Source organism: Protopterus annectens, chromosome 4.part0 (assembly GCF_019279795.1).
Source record: "Protopterus annectens isolate FY-2018-M chromosome 4.part0, PAN1.0, whole genome shotgun sequence".
Taxonomy (NCBI): Eukaryota; Metazoa; Chordata; order Ceratodontiformes; family Protopteridae; genus Protopterus; species Protopterus annectens.
In genome coordinates this window covers 1,208,535,897-1,208,558,240 of record NC_056733.1, presented here as the reverse complement: position 1 = coordinate 1,208,558,240, position 22,344 = coordinate 1,208,535,897, and the positions used below count along the sequence as shown (strand labels likewise).

The 22,344-nt window shown below is 42.4% G+C and overlaps 1 protein-coding gene across 2 annotated transcripts in view; it reads right to left on the bottom strand.

The window, feature by feature from the left end:
- Positions 1-22,344, bottom strand: part of JAKMIP2 (janus kinase and microtubule interacting protein 2) — a 1,408,623-nt gene that overhangs the window by 79,260 nt on the left and 1,307,019 nt on the right. For both annotated transcript variants that reach the window (XM_044069136.1, XM_044069137.1), the window contains exons 21-22: positions 269-472; positions 15-80 (exon numbers count right to left, since the gene is read on the bottom strand). In XM_044069136.1, coding sequence (XP_043925071.1) covers positions 15-80; positions 269-472 — 270 coding nt within the window. The remainder of the gene's footprint in view (positions 1-14; positions 81-268; positions 473-22,344) is intronic.

Genomic DNA, 22,344 nt, shown 5'->3' with positions numbered 1-22,344 from the left:
TGTAGCTTACTAACCTTCTCTTCTAAATCTTTGATCTGCCTCTTCTGAATATCAGTTTTGTCTTCTAGATCTCTAATTCTCTGCAAAGGTAAAATATGAATACTTATTAAACAAATATGCATTAACGTGAGTATATTGATAATGTTGAGGAAAACTAATAAATGCCTACAATGTAATAATAACTAATGTATATAAAAACAGTTACTGCAAAGCACGATTTAGTGAACTGTAGATTAAGTTATTTTCTGCATGGATCACCATCCCTTACCTGGTGTGCCTGTTGCAGCAGCTCCATTCTTTCCTGGAGTATTTGGCAATCATATTCCCTGCTCTTCCTCAACATCTGCCGCCTTAGCTTTTCAACAGCTGTGCTCAGCTCTTCTTTCTGTTTCTCATTCAGTGATTCTCCAAACTTGATCACAGTGTCCTGTTGTAATGTGTTATAGAGGGTGGCTTCCAGCTCCTGGATTCTCTAGGAAGTGCAGTGCACATCAGCATGTTAGTAAAATATCAATAAGCTTCATACGTCTGTAAGTATAACTATGTCAAGCATCATCACAAGGTCAAAAAGGTTATTTGTTGTTTCTTGTAAACCCTCTGTAACCACAAGCACCGTTAAATATCAAATTTGCTGCAGAAAAGGTTATAGAATGAAGGGCCAGCTTTTGTACACATTTTATCATGTCTATCTGTATCTTATTAAGATAGCACCTTAAAAGTGTTCCATTTGTATACCACATTTGAAGTTCCTGCTTTGTACTGTACCTTAATTTAAGGTTGTCTTGGCAGATCTGTTTTCTTTTGGCAGTTACTTCTAAGACTTTTCCATACTTTACATAAATCTGACTGTAATAAGTACATTTCATGAAGGCTATTATTGTGCCACATGGCCAAGAGATTGGCAAAGGAAATATTGGAGTACTCTGGGGATGGCAGCCCCCTCACCCCACTTCATTTATCATAAAGGCTGAGGCTGCAAAAAACATTACTGTAGCTTCCTAGAATGAAAAAGTCTAGTCTCAGCAGATATCCACGAGCACCATACTCTCACATAGTTAAGGGTCACCAGGAGGTAAGACAAAAATGTCTACTACCTCAGATTCTTTGAGTAAAAACAATAATGCCATACTAAGTGGTGACTCCACTTTCTGTCATACTGACTCCATACTCACAAGACTGGAGAAAGTCAGGGTTTCAGTCAGTTGTCTTTCTGGTGGCAGGATACATGACATGACAAGCTCTCTAAAGTCCTTCTCGCTGGACAAATAGGAGTACAACTTAGTGGTGGTCCATGTGAGTGTGAGTGACTTTAGGTACACAACCCTGGAGTGCATGCAGGGAGACATGCTGAATCTCACCGTGCATGTGTCCAATAAAGCAACACAATGGTACTGAGTAGAATCCACCCTCTGCCCAAAATGACACATTCATATAAAGAAAGGATGATTGGGTTCAACAACTGGCTTAGTAACTGATGTCATTTTAGGGGAGGTCTAGGATGTGTTACCATGGGATGGGATGACTGACAGTCTAACTTATTTTGCAAAGGATGGCCTGCATCCCTCATTTTATGGCATATTAGCTAAAGCCCATGCTGCCCCCCCCCCCCCCCCCATAGTGCCTTTTTTAGAGAAAGTGATGCTAATGGACATCCCAAAATAGAAAATATAAATGTAGTCATTTACAAACCTAAATCAGACCATAACATGTTGGTTCTTCTCATTGTCAAAAGTCTTAGGGCTATCTTGCAGCTTGAATACAAACATGGCTGAGCAGTTATTGCGACTTGATATCAATGTAAAGATAGCACTTCACTCATACCTGGGTTTTATTTCTACTGTGCATTCAGGCCTGATGGGACCTGTGGTGGCATTTCTACATTTGTCAAGGATCACCTCTCCTCTGGACAGATTCACAGAAACTCAGAAACTGAACTCATTAACTCCAGCTTGCCATAAATGAGAAACTATCAGCTTATAGCATCTTACACAACATTCTCCATGTCCCCTAATGAATATGTATGATTCCCAAACTTACTTGAGAAACCATCTTTTTCCAAAAATACTTTTACAACTAGGAATTCCAAATACCCCCTCAATAAAATTATGCATAGATACCTCCAAAGCTGGGTATGCACAGAGATTATTAGACTTAATAAAAATCCATGGAGCAGATGGTTAACAAACCAGTTAAAGGACAAAATATTCTTGACCTGGTCCAAAATAATACACATACTACATGTACCACCTCTGTAGTTAATCCTCCCTGGATAAGTTTGACCATAAATTTTTAACCTCCTTTGTAAAAATCTTTAAAACCCTTGCAGTCAATAATTCTGAATTCAATAATTTCAAATGGACAAACCTCTTGGAACACTATAATCATCATCATCTTCCGGCTTTTCCCGTTAGGGGTCGCCACAGTGGATCATCTCTTTCCATTTCTTCCTATCCTCTGCATCTTGCTCTGTCACACCAACCACCTGTAAGTCCTCTCTCACCACGTCCATAAACCTTATCTTAGGCCTTCCTCTTTTCCTCTTACCTGGCAGCTCCATCCTTAGCATCTTTTTCCCAATATTCCCATCATCCCTCCTCAGCACATGTCCAAACCAATGCAATCTCGTCTCTCTTGCTTTGTCTTCAAACTGTCCAACATGAGCTGACCCTCTAATATACTGATTCCTAATCCTATCCATCCTAGTCACACCGAGTGCAAATCTTAACATCTTTAACTCTGCCACATCCAGCTCTGACTCCTGCCTTTTTGTCAATGCCACTGTCTCCAACCCATATAACATAGCTGGTCTCACTACCCTCTTGTAGACCTTCCCTTTCACTCTTACTAGTATCCGTCTGTCACAAATCACTCCTGACACTCTTCTCCACCCATTCCACCCTGCCTGTACTCTCTTCTTCACCTCTCTTCCACATTCACCATTGCTCTGAACTGTTGATCCCAAGTACTTAAACTTGTCCACCTTTACCAACTCTACTCCCTGCATCCTCACCATTCCTCTACCCTCCCTCTCATTTACACACATATACTGTCTTAGCCCTGCTGACCTTCATTCCTCTGCTGTCTAGATCATATCTCCACCTCTCCAGAGTCTCCTCAACCTGATTCCTACTCTCACTACAGATCACAATGTCATCTGCAAACATCATAGTCCACAGGGCCTCCTGTCTGATCTCATCTGTCAACCTGTCCATCACCACTGCAAATAACAAAGGACTCAGAGCTGATCCTTGATGTAATCCCACCTCCACCTTAAACGGATCTGTCACTCCCACTGCAGTCCTCATCACTTTCACACTACCCTCGTACATATCCTGTACCACTCTTACATACTTCTCTGCCACTCCCGACTTCCTCATACAACACCACAACTCTTCTCTAGGCACCCTGTCATATGCTTTCTCCAAGTCTACAAAGACACAATGCAACTCCTTCTGACCTTCTCTGTATTTCTCCAATAACACTCTCAGAGTAAACATTGTATCTGTAGTGCTCTTTCCTGGCATGAAACCATACTGCTGATCACTAATCATCACCTCCCTTCTTAACCTAGCTTCTACTACTCTTTCCCATAACTTCAAGCTGTGACTGATCAATTTTATCCCTCTGTAGTTACTGCAGCTCTGCACATCACCCTTATTTTTAAAGATAGGTACCAAAACACTTTTTCTCCACTCCTCAGGCATCCTCTAACTTTCCAAAATTTCATTAAACAATCTAGTTAAAAATTCCACTGTCATTTCTCCTAAGTACCTCCATGCTTCCATTGGGATGTCATCTGGGCCAACAGCCTTTCCATTCTTCATCCCCTTCATAGCTGTCCTTACTTCCTCCTTGCTAATATGTTTCACTTCCTGATTCACTATCCCCACATCATCCAACCTTCTCTCTCTCTCATTCTCTTCATGCATCAGCCTCTCAAAATACTCTTTCCATCTACTCAACACACTCTCCTCTCTTGTGAGTACATTTCCCTCACTATCCTTTATCACCCTTACTTGCTGCACATCTTTGCCAGCTCTGTCCCTCTGTCTAGCCAATCGGTACAGGTCCTTTTCTCCCTCTTTAGTGTCCAATCTCTCATACAACTCTCCATATGCCTTATCCTTAGCTTTCGCCACCTCTCTCTTTACCATGCACCTCATCTCCTTATACTCACGTCTACTTTCTTCATCTCTTTGATAATCCCACTTCTTCTTCGCCAGCCTCTTCCTCTGTATACTCTCCTGTACTTCCTCATTCCACCACCAGGTCTCCTTGTCCTCCTTCCTCTGTCCAGATGTCACACCAAGCACCTTTCTAGCAGTCTCCCTTACTAGTTCTGCTGTAGTTACCCAGCTATTCGGTAACTCTCCACTGCCTCCCAGTGCCTGTCTTAACTCTTCCCTAAACTCCACTTCACAATCACCCTTTTTTAACTTTCACCATTTAATCCTTGGCACTGCTTTTACACTCCTCCTCCTCTTCTTGATCACCAACGTCATCCTACAGGCCACCATTCTATGCTGCTTAACTACACTTTCCCCTGCCACCACTTTACAGTCTCCAATCTCCTTCAGACTGGCACTCCTACATAGGATATAATCCACCTGTGTGCATCTTCCTCCACTCTTGTACATCACCCTATGCTCCTCCCTCTTCTTAAAATACGTATTCACCACAGCCATGTCCATCCATTTTGCAAAATCCACAAACATCTGACCTTCTGCATTCCTCTCCTTAACACCATACCTACCCATCACTTCCTCATCCCCTCTGTTCACTTCCCCAACATGCCCATTAAAGTCCGCTCCAATCACTAGTCTCTCACCCTTGGGTACACTCACCACAACTTCATCCAACTCACTCCAAAATTTCTCTTTCTCATCCATCGCACACCCAACTTGTGGAGCATATGCACTAACAACATTCATCATTACACCGTCAATTTCGAGCTTCATAAACATCACTCTGTCAGACACTCTCGTCACGTCTAAAACACTCTTGGCATATTGTTCCTTTAGTATAACCCCTACCCCATTTCTCCTGCCATCCACACCATGATAGAACAATTTGAACCCATTTCCTAATCACCTGGCCTTACTTCCCTTCCATCTGGTCTCTTGCAGGCACAATATATCAACCTTCCTTCTCTCCATCATATCAGCTAGCTCTCTTCCTATACCAGTCATACTGCCAACATTCAAAGTTCCTACCCTCACTGCTACACTCCTAACCTTTTTCCTCTCTTCCTGCCTTCAGGCATGCCCTTGCCCTCCTCTTCTCCTTTGGCCAACAGTAGCCCAATTTCCGCCAGCACCCTGTTGGCTAACAGTACTGGTGGCGGTCGTTGTTAACCCGGGCCTCGACCGATCCGGTATGGAAATATGAAATTTTTGCGCCATAAGTGATGTGGTAGAATTTTTATGCCGGATGCCCTTCCTGACGCAACCCTCCCCATTTATCCGGGCTTGGGACTGGCACAAAGAAATGCACTGGCTTGTACATCCCCAGTGACTGGGTTTCTTGGAACACTATAATGAGCTATCCAAAGTCACTTGTAACATCGCTAAACCTGAAACTGATACAGTTTTTTTTTATATAAAGGAGATATATTTCTTCTAAAGTCAAATATAATCAGAATTTTAAGGATACACCATCACGGAGATTCACCAGCTTAAATAAACTCTATAATAAGAGTAAACAAAACGTCTTAAATATACAACAGATTTAAAATTCCTCATGTTAAAGACTGCATCAAGAATATCAGTAAGGAGGTAACAACTATGGAAGCCAAGGATAATTCCTTTTTATTTACAGTAGGAAGCAAAGTAATAACACCTAGCAGTGTTTTGAACTTAAGCAAATTGGAAACACCCATTTAGACTCAGTAGACATAGAAAGTACAATAGCAAACAATTTTAATAATATTAGAAAGGAACACGTTACTGGAGGTGCTCTCTAAGACTAAAAATACTTCTTCCATGAGGTCTAAAAATTTACCTGGATGCCTAATAAATAGTGCCAGACATGCCCCCATGGCACCCTCCTTAAATTGTTTAACCTGAGCTTAGCAAAATTTATCTCCCATGTTTGACAAACTGAAGTGGTGATGCCCCTATGCAAGGTGGCCCTACCATGGACCTAGGAAACCAGAGACTCATTATCTTGACTAATCTGATTTTCAAGCCATGGAACACATCATACCTAACTTCATAAACTATGATGTCAACAACTTTATCAGGCTAGACCCAATCATTTTGGCTTTGTCAAAGGGAGATCCTCCCAATTTGATTTAGTTAACTTCAAGAAAGTCAGCCAGGCTGTTGACAGTAATTATTCTGTTCACACAGCTTATTTGAATCTGGCCAAAGCACTGGACACTCCCACTCATGCTGGAATTGTTACTAGGCTAAGTGTGTTAGATGTAGATCCATACTTGGTGGGATAGGTATCCAGATGGATAAAAATGAGAACTCACATAGTTAAAGTGGCAGGCCCCTCCTCAGAATGTTTGACTATAAATACAGGTGTACCCCAGGGCTCAATACAGGCATGCCTCCTTTCTGACATTTGCTACTCCTATCTCAAGATCAGGAATCAGGACCTTCACTTAATTAAGTTTGCAGATGACTGCAAAGTGACCATTATTGCCAAATCTCCCTCTGACACCCATATCTATTACAGTAGGAACCAAGCATAATAAACAAGTAGTATAAAGAAAAAGGATTAAAATTAAACGCAAGAAAGTACTGTCATATTTTAAATATTTTCTCTTAATCTGCAATATAGTCAATAATTCTCAAATTCAAAATAATAAGTCAGGTATCTTGTAACCTAGGGTAATAATTCTACTTCTGTTATTTATTTATTTATTTTAATTCTATTTCTGTTGACGACCCTGTAGGAACAGTAGCAATCCTATTTAGCACAAGTTATATCTAAAGGCATACCAGCTGGTCAAAAGAAGTTATTGCCCCTCTGTATGCACCCCTAATTAGACTAACTGAGTATCATGCCCTTTCAGGATGTATGTTTCTAGACATATTAAGCAAATGAAAAGGCCCTGGAGGTTCCTAATTAAGAAGACTGTTGGCCTTAAGTTCCTTAGCTGCCAGAAAAGACTTGAAGTGCTATCCTTTTACTTGGTTTCTTATGGCCTGTTGAGGGCTCATCTATACCTTGCATTCCATGCCATTAGGGACTCCAGCCTCCTCAATCACTTTTGTCTTTTCAAGTCTAGTAGCTCAATTAATGCAAGATCTATGGGCTTAAGTCTCCACTGTCATATAAATAAAACATGCTGAAGAGACAAACTGATTACTAAACACCTACCTCTCCTCTGGAACAAACCACACCTGTAATTTAGACAGAAATGACTCCCTAGCGTCATCCTTCAAATTACACATGTATGACTGGATGAGTACCCATAAATTTACTGTTGGACTGACCTGCTTTGCCTTTCTTGAGAAGTGAGGTACAACATGAGGATGGGTATTGACAATGTAGAAATGGTCTCATGATGGAATTGTCTTGCATTTTCTGTGATCCTGTGATCTTAAGGCATAGGCCCTAATTTAGCTATTTAACAAATGCAGCTGACAAATTTCCCATCTGAAAGTCAACAGTTCAATGTTGTGTGTGCCCTGAATAAAATGTTGTTGGTTATCTATGGTATAGGCAATTACAGATCTTGAATATCTGATTGTTCACTTCCTCACTCTAGCTATCAACATAAGTCGTACTTTCTGTTTAGAGATGATAAACATATACCTGGCAAGTGAAACAGAAAGAATTCAATGGTATTCCTTGAGAAGTGGAATCTGCTATAATATGGATTGCATCCTTCTTCCTCTTCTTTCAGATTTTCTGGTTAGGGGTCACCTCAGCGGAACAGTGGTCCACAGAACGATTGGCAGTGGAGTTTTACAGTGTCGAGTTGCCAGCCCGGTGCCCAACCTTCCACAGAAGGCACACACATGCACACACTCACAACTGGGGCTAATTTAGAGTGTCCAATCCACCTACAGCATGTCTTTGGGATATGGGAGGAAACAAGAGCACCCAGAGAAAACCCATGTAACCACAGAGAGGACATGCAGACTCTGCACAGAAGGCACCCCAGCCAAAAATCAAACCAGAGAACCTCTTGCTGTGAGGCGATGGAATGCATCCTAAGAAACTGAAGAAAATGGCAGTGCTTTTATCAGTTCAGGAAAACATAGCAGCATTTGGTCTCAATGAAAAACATTGTGTCCAGAATGCCAAGCTTATACTGGGAAATATGAGTTAAATCTCTCCAGAGGATGACATACTTTATATAGACACTTCCATATACACAATCTGGGATGACTGCACAATGTCTACATCTGTCTGTTCCTTAAACTCTCTCTGAAGCTGTTGGACCTCCCTTCACTGTCAAAGAAGGCTTCAGGAAGGGAAGCATATAACAAAACTGTGGTAAAACTTTTATGGAAGCACATCGACTGGTCACCTTCCAGTATAACATGTGCTGGTAGATCAAAAAAATTGTGGTGATAAACTTTTGGTGAACTTAGGAAGTCATTTTTTTGTAGGGGGCAAGGCCTCAAACTTGTATATAGCTACTCTAAGGTAAAAAAATCAGTGGAGAAAAGGGAAAACTTCACTATCACTAAAACTTGTTTGGGCATTTTCCCTTGATCTAGCAACAATCAGAAACTGCTGTCAATTGATTGCATGGCAATCAACATTTATAAGTAACAAATATTAAATGCCTAGACTAATCATTCTACTTTTCTGTGCCCTGGACAGAGTTGAACTATACTGAAGAGTTTCTTCTTCTTTTAGCATATGTTAAAGTAGTATAAACAACACTGATTTTAATAAAAGTGTATATGCATTCAGCTAATAAAAGTTTGTATGTATTCAGCTTTTGCTTTTTCCTGTACACGTTGACTATTTTGATTTCTGCTAGCATCCTCTCCCAAACTCAGATTAACTGAATAATACAGCAGTTGTTTACAAAGCTAAGCCATAGTTGTCAGTAGGGTATTTCACCTTTTAATCTTGCTGATTACCCTGGTGTGTTATTCTGTATGCATCTTAAAACTTAAACACACCTTTTCCAGAACTTATTTAAAAGTTGCACAGAAGGTAAAAGTTGGAATGGCCCAGTTTTTCTCAGAATAGTTAGTGCTGTCTTTTAAGTCCACTTCTAGGTAAGGGCGGATTTGGTTATTTATTGTTCTTCAGAGTGTGAGGCCCCCACTTAAACATGGTAATACTTTATGAACCTTAAGAGTTGAACATTTTGTTTGGAGAAGATCCACATAAGAGGAATCAATGGTACGTGAAGTGGGAAAGTTCGACTTGTAATACACTTCCTAAATATTAGTGCACCATAAGATGTGCAATAAAACCATCTCAGTTGATTCAGACAGTAGATATGGCTAATGATGAAGGCACACCTGCAGCAATTTCTTCCAAGGCTTCATGTGTGTGTGTGTGTGTGTGTGTGTGTGTGTGTGTGTGTGTGTGTGTGTGTGTGTGTGTGTGTGTATGTGTGTCTATACACTTGCACATTGTGTTTCTCTTTCTTTTTATGAAGGCTAGTGCATACCCTTTCATTGTCATTAGCAAAGTTCGCAAGGATTACCTGGTGCATAAAAAAGCACATGCTGAATCATTCATGCCTCATCTTAAATTTAAGTTGTTTGTAAGAGCATATACCGATGCTAAGGAGAAGAAACTGTTGAAACATTTATAAATTACCAGAGTTCTCCCTCTCATAAAAAAAAAAAAAAAAAAAAAAATTTTAATTAAAGCCTGAGTGCCACAGTAATACTTAAACCGGTGTTAGGTATAAGGGATCTACAACAGGTGTCCACATTTAAGTAGCTCACAATACACCTTGTCACTGTCACCTGCTCAAAAAAGCCAGTGCTCTAAATGATCTCCCATTTCTGCATATCCCTCCCTACAGCTGATCTTATAATCCACACAACCATACCAGATGCTAAACCTTAAACCTAAATTTCTTTCCCAGTTCCCGGTCTGAGTCCTCAGTCCTTACCCTAAACCTCCACTCCACCTCCCTATCCTGAAAAATCTGCAATCACTCCCTAAACATAAAACTTCAACCCCACTCCCTATACCTAAATTCCTTAATTCACTCCCTAACCGTAAAACTCTACACCCCCAAACTTAAGTTCTCTGATCACTCTCTAAATCTGAAACTCCCTTTTCACTCCCTAACCTTAAAATCCCCCTCCTCTTCCGTAATTCCAAACTCATATTTATTTGACTTCAAAGATGAGCAACTACCTAGCAGAGCTACAAGGAGCTTATGTCCCTGGCTTCAAGACAGTGATTTTCGAGTGCTTGAGACTTGAGTGCCTGTAATGAACCCAATAATAAGCTATTAAGATTGCACAGCCTGTTTGGTGAAAACATTACTTGAAATGCATTTCAGTACTGCACATAAATGGGTGAACAGTCAGAATCTCTCAGGTTATCCTATCACTGAATTAAACAATTGCTTTGTAAGGACATTATACTTGTGGCTGACTACATTCTGTGAACAGCTCACCGTTAATCTCTAGTTAATATAACTTGTTTCAAACAGTATTCTTTAATATTCCTGATTTCTTCAACTTTTCACTGATGAATGAAACACCTTTTAAAGAGAGAAACTGACAGACAACTTGCAGATCTTTGGTGGTACCCCACGATACACAGCAGCAGTTTGGTTTATGGATTGCAGACTTTAGGTGGTACCCATGATACACAGCAGCAGTTCGGTTTATGGACTACAGATTTTAGGTGGTACCCATGATACACAGCAGCAGTTTAGTTTATGGATTGCAGATTTAGGTGGTACCCATGATACACAGCAGCAGTTTGGTTTATGGATTGCAGACTTTAGGTGGTACCTATGATACACAGCAGCAGTTTGGTTTATGGACTACAGACTTTAGGTGGTACCCATGATACACAGCAGCAGTTTAGTTTATGGATTGCAGACTTTAGGTGGTACCCATGATACACAGCAGCAGTTTGGTTTATGGACTACAGACTTTAGGTGGTACCCATGATACACAGCAGCAGTTTGATTTATGGATTTCAGACTTTAGGTGGTACCCATGATACACAGCAGCAGTTTAGTTTACGGATTGCAGACTTTAGGTGGTACCTATGATACACAGCAGCAGTTTGGTTTATAGACTGCAGACTTTAGGTGGCACGAATAAGTACAAACAGAAAGGAGACTATGATATAGTGCCACTGCAATGTCATCTATAAAACGAAATATCTTTAACATGAAACCTTAAGTAATGAGGGCACTCTTTAAAAGTTAAAGCAGACAAGTAATAAGCATGTTGTTCACATCTCTACATCATTGCTAGGAATCTTGCTGAACAAATTGCAATGTTTCCATTAATTCAATGTAGGTGCCCTAGGTTTGGTTTTATTGGCCTAAATGTTCCCATAAGCATATAAAATGTAAAAAGTAAACAGTCATGTGTATTCAAAAACCATATAGCTGAAACAGTGGGATGTATTTAAGGGGTCATTTGCTTATATCCCATGGGCCTCCACTATAGGAGGTTTAAGGTATTACAGTGAAAACTCTAGCTTGTCTAGGTCTTTCTTGTAGTTTTTTACTGAATGGTTTGTCTATGTGACCTTTTTACCTTTTTGCTTGGTAACTGTAGCATCCAACCCTAAGCAATGTTCAGAAAAACACATGAAAAACAATATGATGATACTGTAGTGGCTAACAGAATTTAATAGATAAAACAATGTCCTAGGTCTGACAATCAATTGGTCTGATGAAAAGATTTTAAGGAAGAGACATTATATTTGTTTTACAAAGAATTTTTCAACATAGGCCATATTTTAAACAATGGGACTTAAACTGTTGTGTGTGCGGGGAGAGGGTCAAAAAACAACATGAGCAGAGTGTGACTGATGTTTCTCTAACTGACAGCAGCACAAGAGAGATTTTGCTAAAAACTGTTTTCTGTAAAAATTAACTGTTAACCTTTCTTCATTGTTGTACAACAGTGGAGATGGTATATACACGTTGGGTATGTGGGGGTGGAGGTGGAGATCTTGCTCCCCTGCAAAAACCTCTTTATTGTTCACTGAAACTTGCTTTCATAAAATATTTGATAGCATAGTCTGTTGGAAAAATATGTATTTTATTTTACAGAAGAGGTAGTAAGCTGTACATATATAAAAAAAAAACAGAACTGAAACTTACAATAAATAAAAACTGTACAGAAGCAATTAAGAGATGTAGCAACAACTATGACAGAAATAGGTTCATAGGTTGATAGGCTGGTACTAGGCTATCAGCCCTAGGGCCTATACAAGCCTAGCCAAACAATTCCCCGGATAGTTCTTCCCACAATATTTACCTCCCTGGACCCCTGTCTAGCAGGGCAACTGACGCGGTCCCCGGGGTGAATTTCCTATCTCCCATCCAATCGTCAAAGTTCCTTTTGAAGAGGGCCAAGGAGGCGCTCTGCTTGACATGTACGGGCAGTCTATTCCAGAGTATGGGGAGTCTCTGGGTCAGGAACCTATCCCTCCAGCATGTTTTGCTCATTGTGATGACAAGGTTTAGATCCCTAGAGCATGTGGCTCTGAGGGATTGGGATTTCTTTAAGTGGAGCATGTCCAACAGCTCAGGGTTTGACATGGCCTTGTATGTTAAGCAGAGATTGCCTCTGAATAGACAATATGCCACAGAGTATAGCTGGAGTTTTTTTAGACAGTCAGCATAGGGCATCTGCTTTAGGCCTGTGATTCTTTTAGTGAGGTATTTCTATGGCCTTTCTAGCTGTTGCAGATGGCTTGTGAGGTACATACCAAATGGGGCGCTGTACTCTATAATGGGTCTAATGAGGGATAAGTACAGTGGGACAATGACCTCCTTTTTTCTGGATGAAAAGCCCTTAGTGATGAGGTGTGTCACATAGAAGGATTTCCTGACTGTTGTGGTGATGTGGCTATCGAAGATGAGACCATTGTCCACCTATGTCCCTATGTCTGTCATCACACTTTTGGTGTTTAGTGTACTGCCACTTATGTGGTAATTCATGGGTAGATGTTTTTTCCCAAAGGGGATAACTATACATTTCTTGGCATTGAGCTTGAGCCCATGGTTCTGGCACCAAGCATCTGTTTCTCTAACGCCCTTTTGTAGAATATCCACATCATTTGGGGATTCAATAATGGCTCCCAGTTTGCAGTCATCTGTGAACTTTGTTAGCCAGAGTCCCTTAGTGATGACCTGTACTTCAAAGAAGTAGATGCTAAACAAGAGCGGTCCCAGGACTGAACCCTGAGGTACTCTACTTGTCACCTGTCTGGAGATGGATTTGGAGTCAGCTACTTTTACAGTCTGGGTTCTGTCAGTAAGCCAGTTTGCAGCCCATCCAGTGACGGAGGAATTTATGGCCAGCTTAGTAAGTTTATCTATGATTCCAGAGTGGGGGATGGTGTCAAAGGCCTTGGAGAGGTCCAGATAGGCTGTGTGGACTACCTTACCTTTGTCCACGGCTCTGGAGACTGATTCGAAGAAGTCAATCAGGTTCAGGAGACAAGATCGGCCCTTCACAAACCCAAACTGGATGGGGGTCCAGTGTTTGAAGGTTGCCAATGGTTTTGTTTATAAGTTCCATGATAATGCATTCCATGCTCTTGCAGATCAGGCTCGTCAGACTGATGGGGCGGTAGTTCCCAGGATCCAAGGTGGATCCCCCCTTGTGGCGTGGGATAACTGTAGCTGTGCGCCACTCAGTGGGCACGAAGGTGAGGCTATGATTAAACATGACACTTAGGTGAGGTGCCAGTTCATTTTGTAGTTCATGGAGTACACAGCCCGGGATGTCATCTGGTCTCATGGATGCTGTATTCTTAGCTTTGGAGAATGTGGTTTCTACCTGTGTGGCCGTGATTACCGGAATTTGGAAATATTTTGGTATTGAGATAAGCCCTTTAGGGGGTGAAGGGGGGTGAAATTGGCGCTAAATCGATCTGCCAGGATATTGGCAATATCCTTGGGAATCAGTATATTTAATGCCATTCTATTGTAGCTAGGAGCAGATCTGAGCATTGCCATTTAGATTCTTGACATAACTATAGAATGCCTTGTGGTTGTCTTTGGAATCTTTGGCAATTTTATTTTCATAACTAGCTTTGGAGAATTTTATGAGGGATTTCAGCTTCTTACTGAGGCTGGTAAGGGAGTTTTTTGCATCCTGGGATTTTCCTCTTTTCTGCAACAGTTTCTTCCTTCCTTTGTATAGTTTGTATATGGCAGGGGACCACCAGATTGGCTTCCTTTTTTTGGAGGAGAGCGTCTTGGTTCTATTTGGGATGGCACAATTCATGCCTGAGTGGATGTGCTCGTACAGTGCCTTAGTGTAGGATTCAGCAGTCAAACTTTCAGCTCCCATCTACATGGGTGCCATGAAGTTTGTCACTTCTGACTTAAGTAGCATGAAGTTGTCTTTGGAGAAGTTTTTTTACAAAGGTTTCATTACTGGGGAGTGGGGGGGTGGGATGTGGATGTCAAGGATGATTTGCTTATGGTCAGACCTGACCAATGAGGGGTGACCACTGGTGTGGAGCGTCTATCTCCCATGTTGGTAATGACCAGGTCTAGCATATTGGAGCCCCTGTTGGGAGAATGGATTAGTTGATCCAGGGCATTGGAATTTATGAATTCCAAGAACCGTTGGGAAAAGATGTTGGTATCTGAGTAGTTTTCCCAGTTAATGGCAGGGTAGTTGAAATCACCCAGTATTAGGGTGTTTGATTGTATCTTAATATTTTCCAGTATGTTTAGAAAGGTGTAGTGAGAATCTTGGGGCATGGTGGGGGATCTGTAGCAAGCTATAATTTGGATTGCAGTTTTACATAGTGTTAGTTGCACCTGGAGAATTTCAGATGCATTGTGTTGGGCAACTACCCTGGAGGTGTGACTATCCTTGGTGAATATGGACACTCCGCCACCTTTAGTGTTTCTGTCTTGGTTTGGTGGCCAAAAAGTGGTGAGAGTAGTAGCCTGTTATTGCAGGGGTGCTCTCTGGAGTCTTGAACCAGGTCTCAGTTACTGCACAGATATCGATGGTCTCCATTTTGGTGCCTCGAGAGAGTGCATTTTGAGGTTTAGACTTCTAGCACTGAGTAGCATTACCTTCAGATTTTGCATGCTTGTATTTGTTACGGTGGTGCTTTTGTCCTTTGAACCTTGCCTAAAAATGGCACTATAGGGGTGGCAAGAGCTTTATCCAGTAACCTGAATCCCAGGGGTGACAGGTGCAGACCATCTCTGGCAAAGCATCGTGGTTTGTCGATCATGTCATCCCAGGCAGACAGATACTGGATCCCTTTTGAATGACACCAGAAGCTTAGCCAATTGTTGAAGTCAATCATTTTGTTTTTATACTGTGGTATCATTCTGGGCAAAGGCAGGATGCTACTCAGGGCTAGGGTCATACCTGCCTGGGCCACATGATCTGAGAGCTCTTCCATGTCTCTTTTCATGTAGTCCAGGGAGGTATGTCTCAAGTCATTCACTCCAACATGGACAATGACAGAGTCAGATTTGTACTTGTTGTGGAGTGACTTGAGTGCATTCATTTCCTGCCACCCGACAGGCAGCTGACTGTAATTTTCTCCTTGCTCAGCCTGATGAGTGGGACATCAGTGTGTCTGACTATAGTCACCTATGACTAAAATGTTGGGTACGTTGTCTTGCCTTAGGGGCTGTTGTTGGGTGGCACACTGGTGTTGTGAGCTGTGTGTCACTTTGGCTATGACTGGTGTTTGTTTGCATTTCAGCTTTGGAGGTCTTTGCTGCTTGGTTCATAGGTTGGTACTAGGCTATTGGCCCTAGGGCCTATACAAGCCTAGCCATAACAATTCCTTGGCTATTTCTTCCCACACTATTTACTTCCCTGGACCCCTGTCTAGCAGGGCAACTGACGTGACCCCTGGGGTGAATTTCCTTTCTCCTATCCAATCGTCAAGGTTCCTTTTGAAGAGGGTCAAAGAAGCGCTCTGCTTGACATGTATGGGCAGTCTATTCCAGAGTCTGGGGAGTCTCTGGGTCAGGAACCTATCCCTTCAGCATGTTTTGTTTATTGTGATGACAAGGTTTAGATCCTTGGAGAGTGTGGCTCTGAGGGATTGGGATTTCTTTAAGTGTAGCATGTCCAACAGCTCTGGGTTTGACATGGCCTTGTATGTTAAGCAGAGATTGCCTCTAAGTAGATGATATGTGACAGAGTATAGTTGGAGTTTTTTAAGGCGGTCAGCACAAGGCATCTGCTTTAGGCCTGTGATTCATTTAGTGAGGTATTTATGCGGCCTTTCCAGTTGTTGCAGATGTCTTGAGAGGTACATACCAAATGGGATGTTGTATTCTATAATGGGTCTAATGAGGGATGAGTACAGTGGGAAAATATCCTCCTTTTTTGTGGATGAAAAGCCCTTAGTGATGAGGTGTGCCACATAGAAGGTTTTCCTGACTGTTGTGGTAATGTGGTTATCGAAGGTGAGACCACTGTCCACCTGTGTCCCTAAGTTTCTTATCACACTTTCGGTGTTTAGTGTACTGCCAGCTATGTGGTAATTCATGGGTACATGTTTTTTCCCAAAGGGGATAACTATACATTTCTTGGCATTGAGCTTGAGCCCATGGCTCTGGCACCAAGCATCTTTTTCTGTAAGGCCCTTTTGTAGAGTATCCACATCATTTGAGGATTTAATAATGGCTCCCAGTTTACAGTCATCTGCGAACTTTGTTAGCCAGAGTCCCTTAGTGTTGGCCTGTACTTCAGAGAAGTAGATGCCAAATAAGAGCGGTCCCAGGATTGAGCCCTGAGATACTCCACTTGTCACTTGTCTGGAGCTGGATTTGGAGTCGGCTACTTTTACAGTGTGGGTTCTGTCAGTAAGCCAGTTGGCAACCCATCCAGTGATGTAGGGATTAATGCCCAGCTTAGTAAGTTTATCTATGATTCCAGAGTGAGGGACGATGTCAAAGCCCTTGGCGATGTCCTGATAGGCTCTGTGGACCATCTTACCCTCGTCCACAGCTCTGGAGACTGATTCAAAGAAGTCAATCAGGTTCAGGAGACAAGATCGGCCCTTCATGAACCTAAGCTGGGTGGGGTCCAGTGTTTGAAGGTTGCCAATGTCTTTGTTTATAAGTTCCATGATAATACGTTCCATGGCCTTGTAGATCAGGCTCGTCAGACTGATGGGGCGGTAGTTCCCGGGATCCAAGGTGGATCCCCACTTGTGGATTGGGATAACTGTAGATGTGCGCCACTCAGTGGGCACGAAGCCTGAGGTGAGGCTATGATTGAACATGACACTTAGGTGAGGTGCCAGTTCCTTTTATAGTTCATGTAATACACAGACCGGGATGTCATCTGGTCCCATGGATGCTGTATTCTTAGCTTTGGAGAGTGTGTTTTTTTACCCATGTGGCCATTATTACCAGAATTTGGCAATCTTAAAGTATTGAGATGGGACATTTTAGGGGTGAGAGAGGGGTGAAGCTGGCACTGAATTGATCTGCCAGGATAATGGCAATATCCTTGGAATCAGTATATTTAATGCCATTCTGTTGTAGCTCAGAGCAGATCTGAGCATTGCAATTTAGATTCTTCACATAGTTATAGAATGCCTTGTGGTTGTCATTGGCATCCGTGGCAATTTTATTTTCATAACTAGCTTTGGAGGGGTTATGAGGGATCTCAGCTTCTTACTGAGGCTGGTAAGGAAGTTTTTTTGCATCCTGGGATTTTCCTCTTTTCTGCAACAGTTTCTTCCTTTTGTTGTAAAGATTGTTTACGGCAGGGGACCACCAGATTGGCTTCCTTTTTTTGGAGGAGAGCATCTTGGTTCTATTTGGGATGGCACGATTCATGCATGAGTGGATGTGCTCATACAGTGCCTTAGTGTAGGATTCAGCAGTCAAACTTTCAGTTCCCGTCTGCATGGGTGTCGTGAAGTTTGTCACTTCTGACTTGAGTAGTATGAAGTTGGCTTTGGAGAAGTTTTGTATGGAGGTTTCCTTAATGGGGGGGTGGGGGTGGGATGTGGATGTTAACGGTGATTAGCTTATGGTCAGACCCAACCATAGGAGTCAGGTTAATGTTAAGGGCCTCCGCATATGTGGGTTTAGTGTTGCTATGTATGGGTGTTGATGGTGTAGATTCTGAAGGGCTATGTGTTGCTTGAGGTGTAGTGCATATGTTAACCTTCTCCTCTTGACTGTCTAGCACAATCTTGGCTGGAGAGAGCTTTGCTTCCAGTTTGACTATGTAAGTGCATCTCTCACAGGTTGTAATGTTGGGGGGTAGGAGGAGAGGGTTGTCTGTGTACATGAGGCAGTTGCTGCATTGCCCCAGTATGCCCAGATTCACCAGGTGGACAGGAGAAATCACCGGAAGCTGACCTTTGGACATGCCTGTTTAGGTGCTTTATTTGTATAGTACAAGAGCTGTTTTCCCTTACCTTTGCAAGGTACGTTGCAATTATAGGCCGTTTAGTGCCTATGATTAATTTTTCCTTATTAACAAGGAGAGTTGAGTGCTTGTATCAGTTTAAGGCTTTCTAGTGCTTTCCAGCAGGTTCTAGAACATGTGCTAGTCACAGTGGTTCAGATTTTAGTGCTATTACTGAGAAACCAGTTAGTTCTAAGGAAAATTTTGAAGAGCAGACTTTCTGGCACTATAATTTGGTGTGGAGAATTTTTTTTTTTTTTATGTTCAGCTCTTAAGGTGGGGAAGGGGATGTAGTTCCTTTAGGTTGTGGAGGAATTTCCACAGTTTAGGAACAAGTATGCAGACAAGAATGCAGAGAAAGAGGCTGGGGCAGTGCAGCCTTTTTGTGTGGTTGGAGTCAGGGTTGTTTGATAGCAGTTATCTCAGGTTTAGTTGTAACGACAGGAGGTACTGACAGCCATGCCCAGAGAAATGGGGCAGTAGATGTGTAACATATGCCAGCACAGCTACCTGGAATTTTGTAAAAAAATTATATGTCATTTGTATATCAAACCGATTTGTACAGATACTTGTGCTGAAAAAGTATTTGTGAGGTTTGCTTGTGTTAAAATGAATCAACAGTGTGCCCTGCTGGAAGGAAAAGAAATGTACATGTATTATTGTAACTGAATTAAATGTATACATTATAACAACAAGTACTGGGTGAGAAGAGGTTAATCCACCTGACTTTGGAAAATATTCTTGAAATTAAATGACTTTATGGGTTAAGCCATAAAGATGTTATCCCAAAGTTTTGAAGGGAGCCAGAGACGCAATGTCTGTGCTAGAGAATACTTTGTAGCTCCTGTAATGGTTGTGTAATGGTTTTATGGGTTTATGACTCTCAGTAGCTGCACCACATGTGAGCAATTCTCTATCTGTGTGTATTGTAGCACAGGGTGCTAAACCCTAGTAGCTTCTAGTGATGGGGATAGTGCAGGAACCAGAGTCAGGTGACCAAATGTATGTGATGTCATTCTGTGCAGAAATAATGCTTTAATATTAGAGGAGACTGAAGTCTCATGCGTATTCTGTATTCTGTCTTGGATCTGACAACAAGAACCACTCACCCACATCATCTTGTCTTGATCTATTCAGTAAGCAGGAAAAATAAGTTGTGTACTCACCATAACGTTCCATCTGAGTAGTTATAATTAATTTTTCTGCAACCTGTATGGTATATGGATCCGTATCGGATCCGAGCCGGCAACTTTTTTTCTAGCATCTGCTCCAAGCTCCGAGCTCCTCCCCTTACCCATAATGCCCTACCATCTCCTATCTTCCCTTAGATCGAGTTTGCTGCAACTAACAATATATATGCAACTCAACCCAATAAACCAAACCTGAAAACAGGATAATGGAGGACGGAGGGAGGGAATGTTGCAGAAAAATGAAGTATAACTACTCAGATGGAACGTTATGGTGAGTACATAACTTCTTTATCTGAAGTAGTTAACTGCATTTTATCTGCAACCTGTGGGACAGAATCCCCAGCTACTCCGATCCTGGGAGGCCCTTATGGAAGGATATTCCTGAGCACTGCAGAGCCAAAGGATGCTCTACCCCTCAAAATCAGATCCAATTTGTAATGAGAAATGAAGGTATGGGAATTGGCCCATGTTGCTGCTGCACAAATATCGTCCAAAGGTACCCAGATCAAAAAGCAGCAGAAGTCGACATGGACCTGGTAGAGTGAGCCTTAACTATACCAGGAGGAGATAAACCTTTTGCTTTGTAGGCATGTGAAATGCAAAGAGTGATCCATCTGGCTAAAGAAACTTTAGAAATAGCTTTTCCCATAAATGCTTTGGAAAAGGAAACAAACAATTGGTTAGTCTTGTGAAAAGACTTTGTTCTATGAAGATAAAAACGAAGTTGTCTATGAACATCTAAGAAATGGAGTTTGTATTCACCTGTATTTTGGAAGTTGGGATAGAAAACGGGCAGATTAATGGACTGGTTTATGTTTGCTTCCGATGCCACTTTAGGTAAGAAGGAAGGGTTAGTATGGAGGGAGACTCTATCCTTATGGAAGACCAAATACGGAGGCATGGCAGACAGAGCTTGAAGCTCAGAAACTCTCCTAGCCGATGTGATGGCGACTAGGAAAGCTGTCTTCCAGGACAAAAATTTTAAGTCCACCGAAGCTGCAGGTTCGAAAGCAGGGGCCACCACTACCTGTAAACGAAAAGTAAGGTCCCAAGGAGGTACATAATCCTTGACAGGGGGTCGTAGCAGAAAAGTACCTTTAAGAAAAGCCTTACACAGCCTAGAGGAGGCTAAGGCCATGTTGTCTTCACCAACGTGAAAACTGGAAATGGCTGCCAATTGTACTTTCACTGTGGAGGAACTAGCTCCTTGCTGAAAGATACCAGACAGGAAGTCCAACACCGCTGGAACAGGGCTGTAAAGGGATCTATTTTTCTCTGTGAGGCCCAAATGGAAAAGTGCTTCCATTTACTGCAATAAAGTTTCCTAGTGGAGTCTTTAAGAGAGGCCACCAGAATGGATTTTACCCGGGATGAAAGACCGGGAGTCCTGGCAATTAACGGAACTGGTGCAACCACGCTGTTAGCTTGAGGCTGCCCAGATCGGGCAGACATGTCCCCGATGGATGGGAAATTAGATCCGAGCAGGGATCTAGAACCCATGAGGGAGCTAAGAGATGAGACCAAAGGAATGGGAACCAAACCTGACGAGGCCAGAATGGGACAATGAGGATCACTTTGCACCGTAGTTGGCAAGTTTTCTGAAGAAACTTCGGAATGAGAGGTAAAGGTAGATAAGCATACAGAAGCCTGGGGGGCCAAGCATGGACTAGACTGTCTCTGGGGACATCCCCTGGTGAGGGAATCAGAGTGAAGAACTCGCTGCACTTCGCGTTGGAAGGAGATGCGAAGAGATCGCAGCAAGGCTGACCCCATGCAAAAAAAATCTCCTCCGCTACTGACAGTTTCTGAGACCACTCATAAGGCATCAGAATGGCCAGGCTCAATCTGTCCGCTAAAATGTTGGAGCGCCCCGGGATGTGCGTTGCTATCAGAAACTGACCGGTGGAAATCGCCCATTCCCACACTCTCATGGCCTCGCAACATAGAGGGTAGGATCTGGTTACCCCCTGCTTGTTGATATACCAGATGACCGACATGTTGTCTGACTGAATTGCAATCGATCCGAGAGGGAGGACTGTGTGAAAGGCTTCCAGCGCTAAAAGCACTGCCCTCATCTCTAGAACATTTATGTGCAAATTGGTCTCTGTCTGGGACCACGTGCCTTGGACTATCCTTCCCGAACAGTGTCACCCCACTCGAGTTGGGAGGCGTCTGTGGTCACTGTAGTTTGGACTGGGGGTGATGCAAATGAGCATCCTTTTGATATCTCCAGTGAAGTTAATCACCAAAGAAGAGATGTCCTGCAGACGTGACTGATCTTGATCGGAAATTCCATGGGTAGGTTTACCCAAGACCACTGAACAGCCAGAGTCCATTGAAGAACCTGCATGTGAAGGCACGCATAAGGGAGAATAGATATGGCAGCAGCCATGGAGCCCAGAGTCCGGAGAACATTGCTCACCTTTGAAGACTTGGAGTTCGCTATCTGAGCTATGTGACACCTGAGATGTAGAATCCTGTCTGGAGTTAGGAATACCTTCATCTGCAAAGTGTCTAACCATGCCCCAATGAAGTCTAGAATTTGTACTGGTTGCAAATGGGATTTGTGAACATTGACTGTAATTCCCAGTAGGTCTGCTAATCAAATGAAATAATCTCGGGCCAGACACAAGTGATGC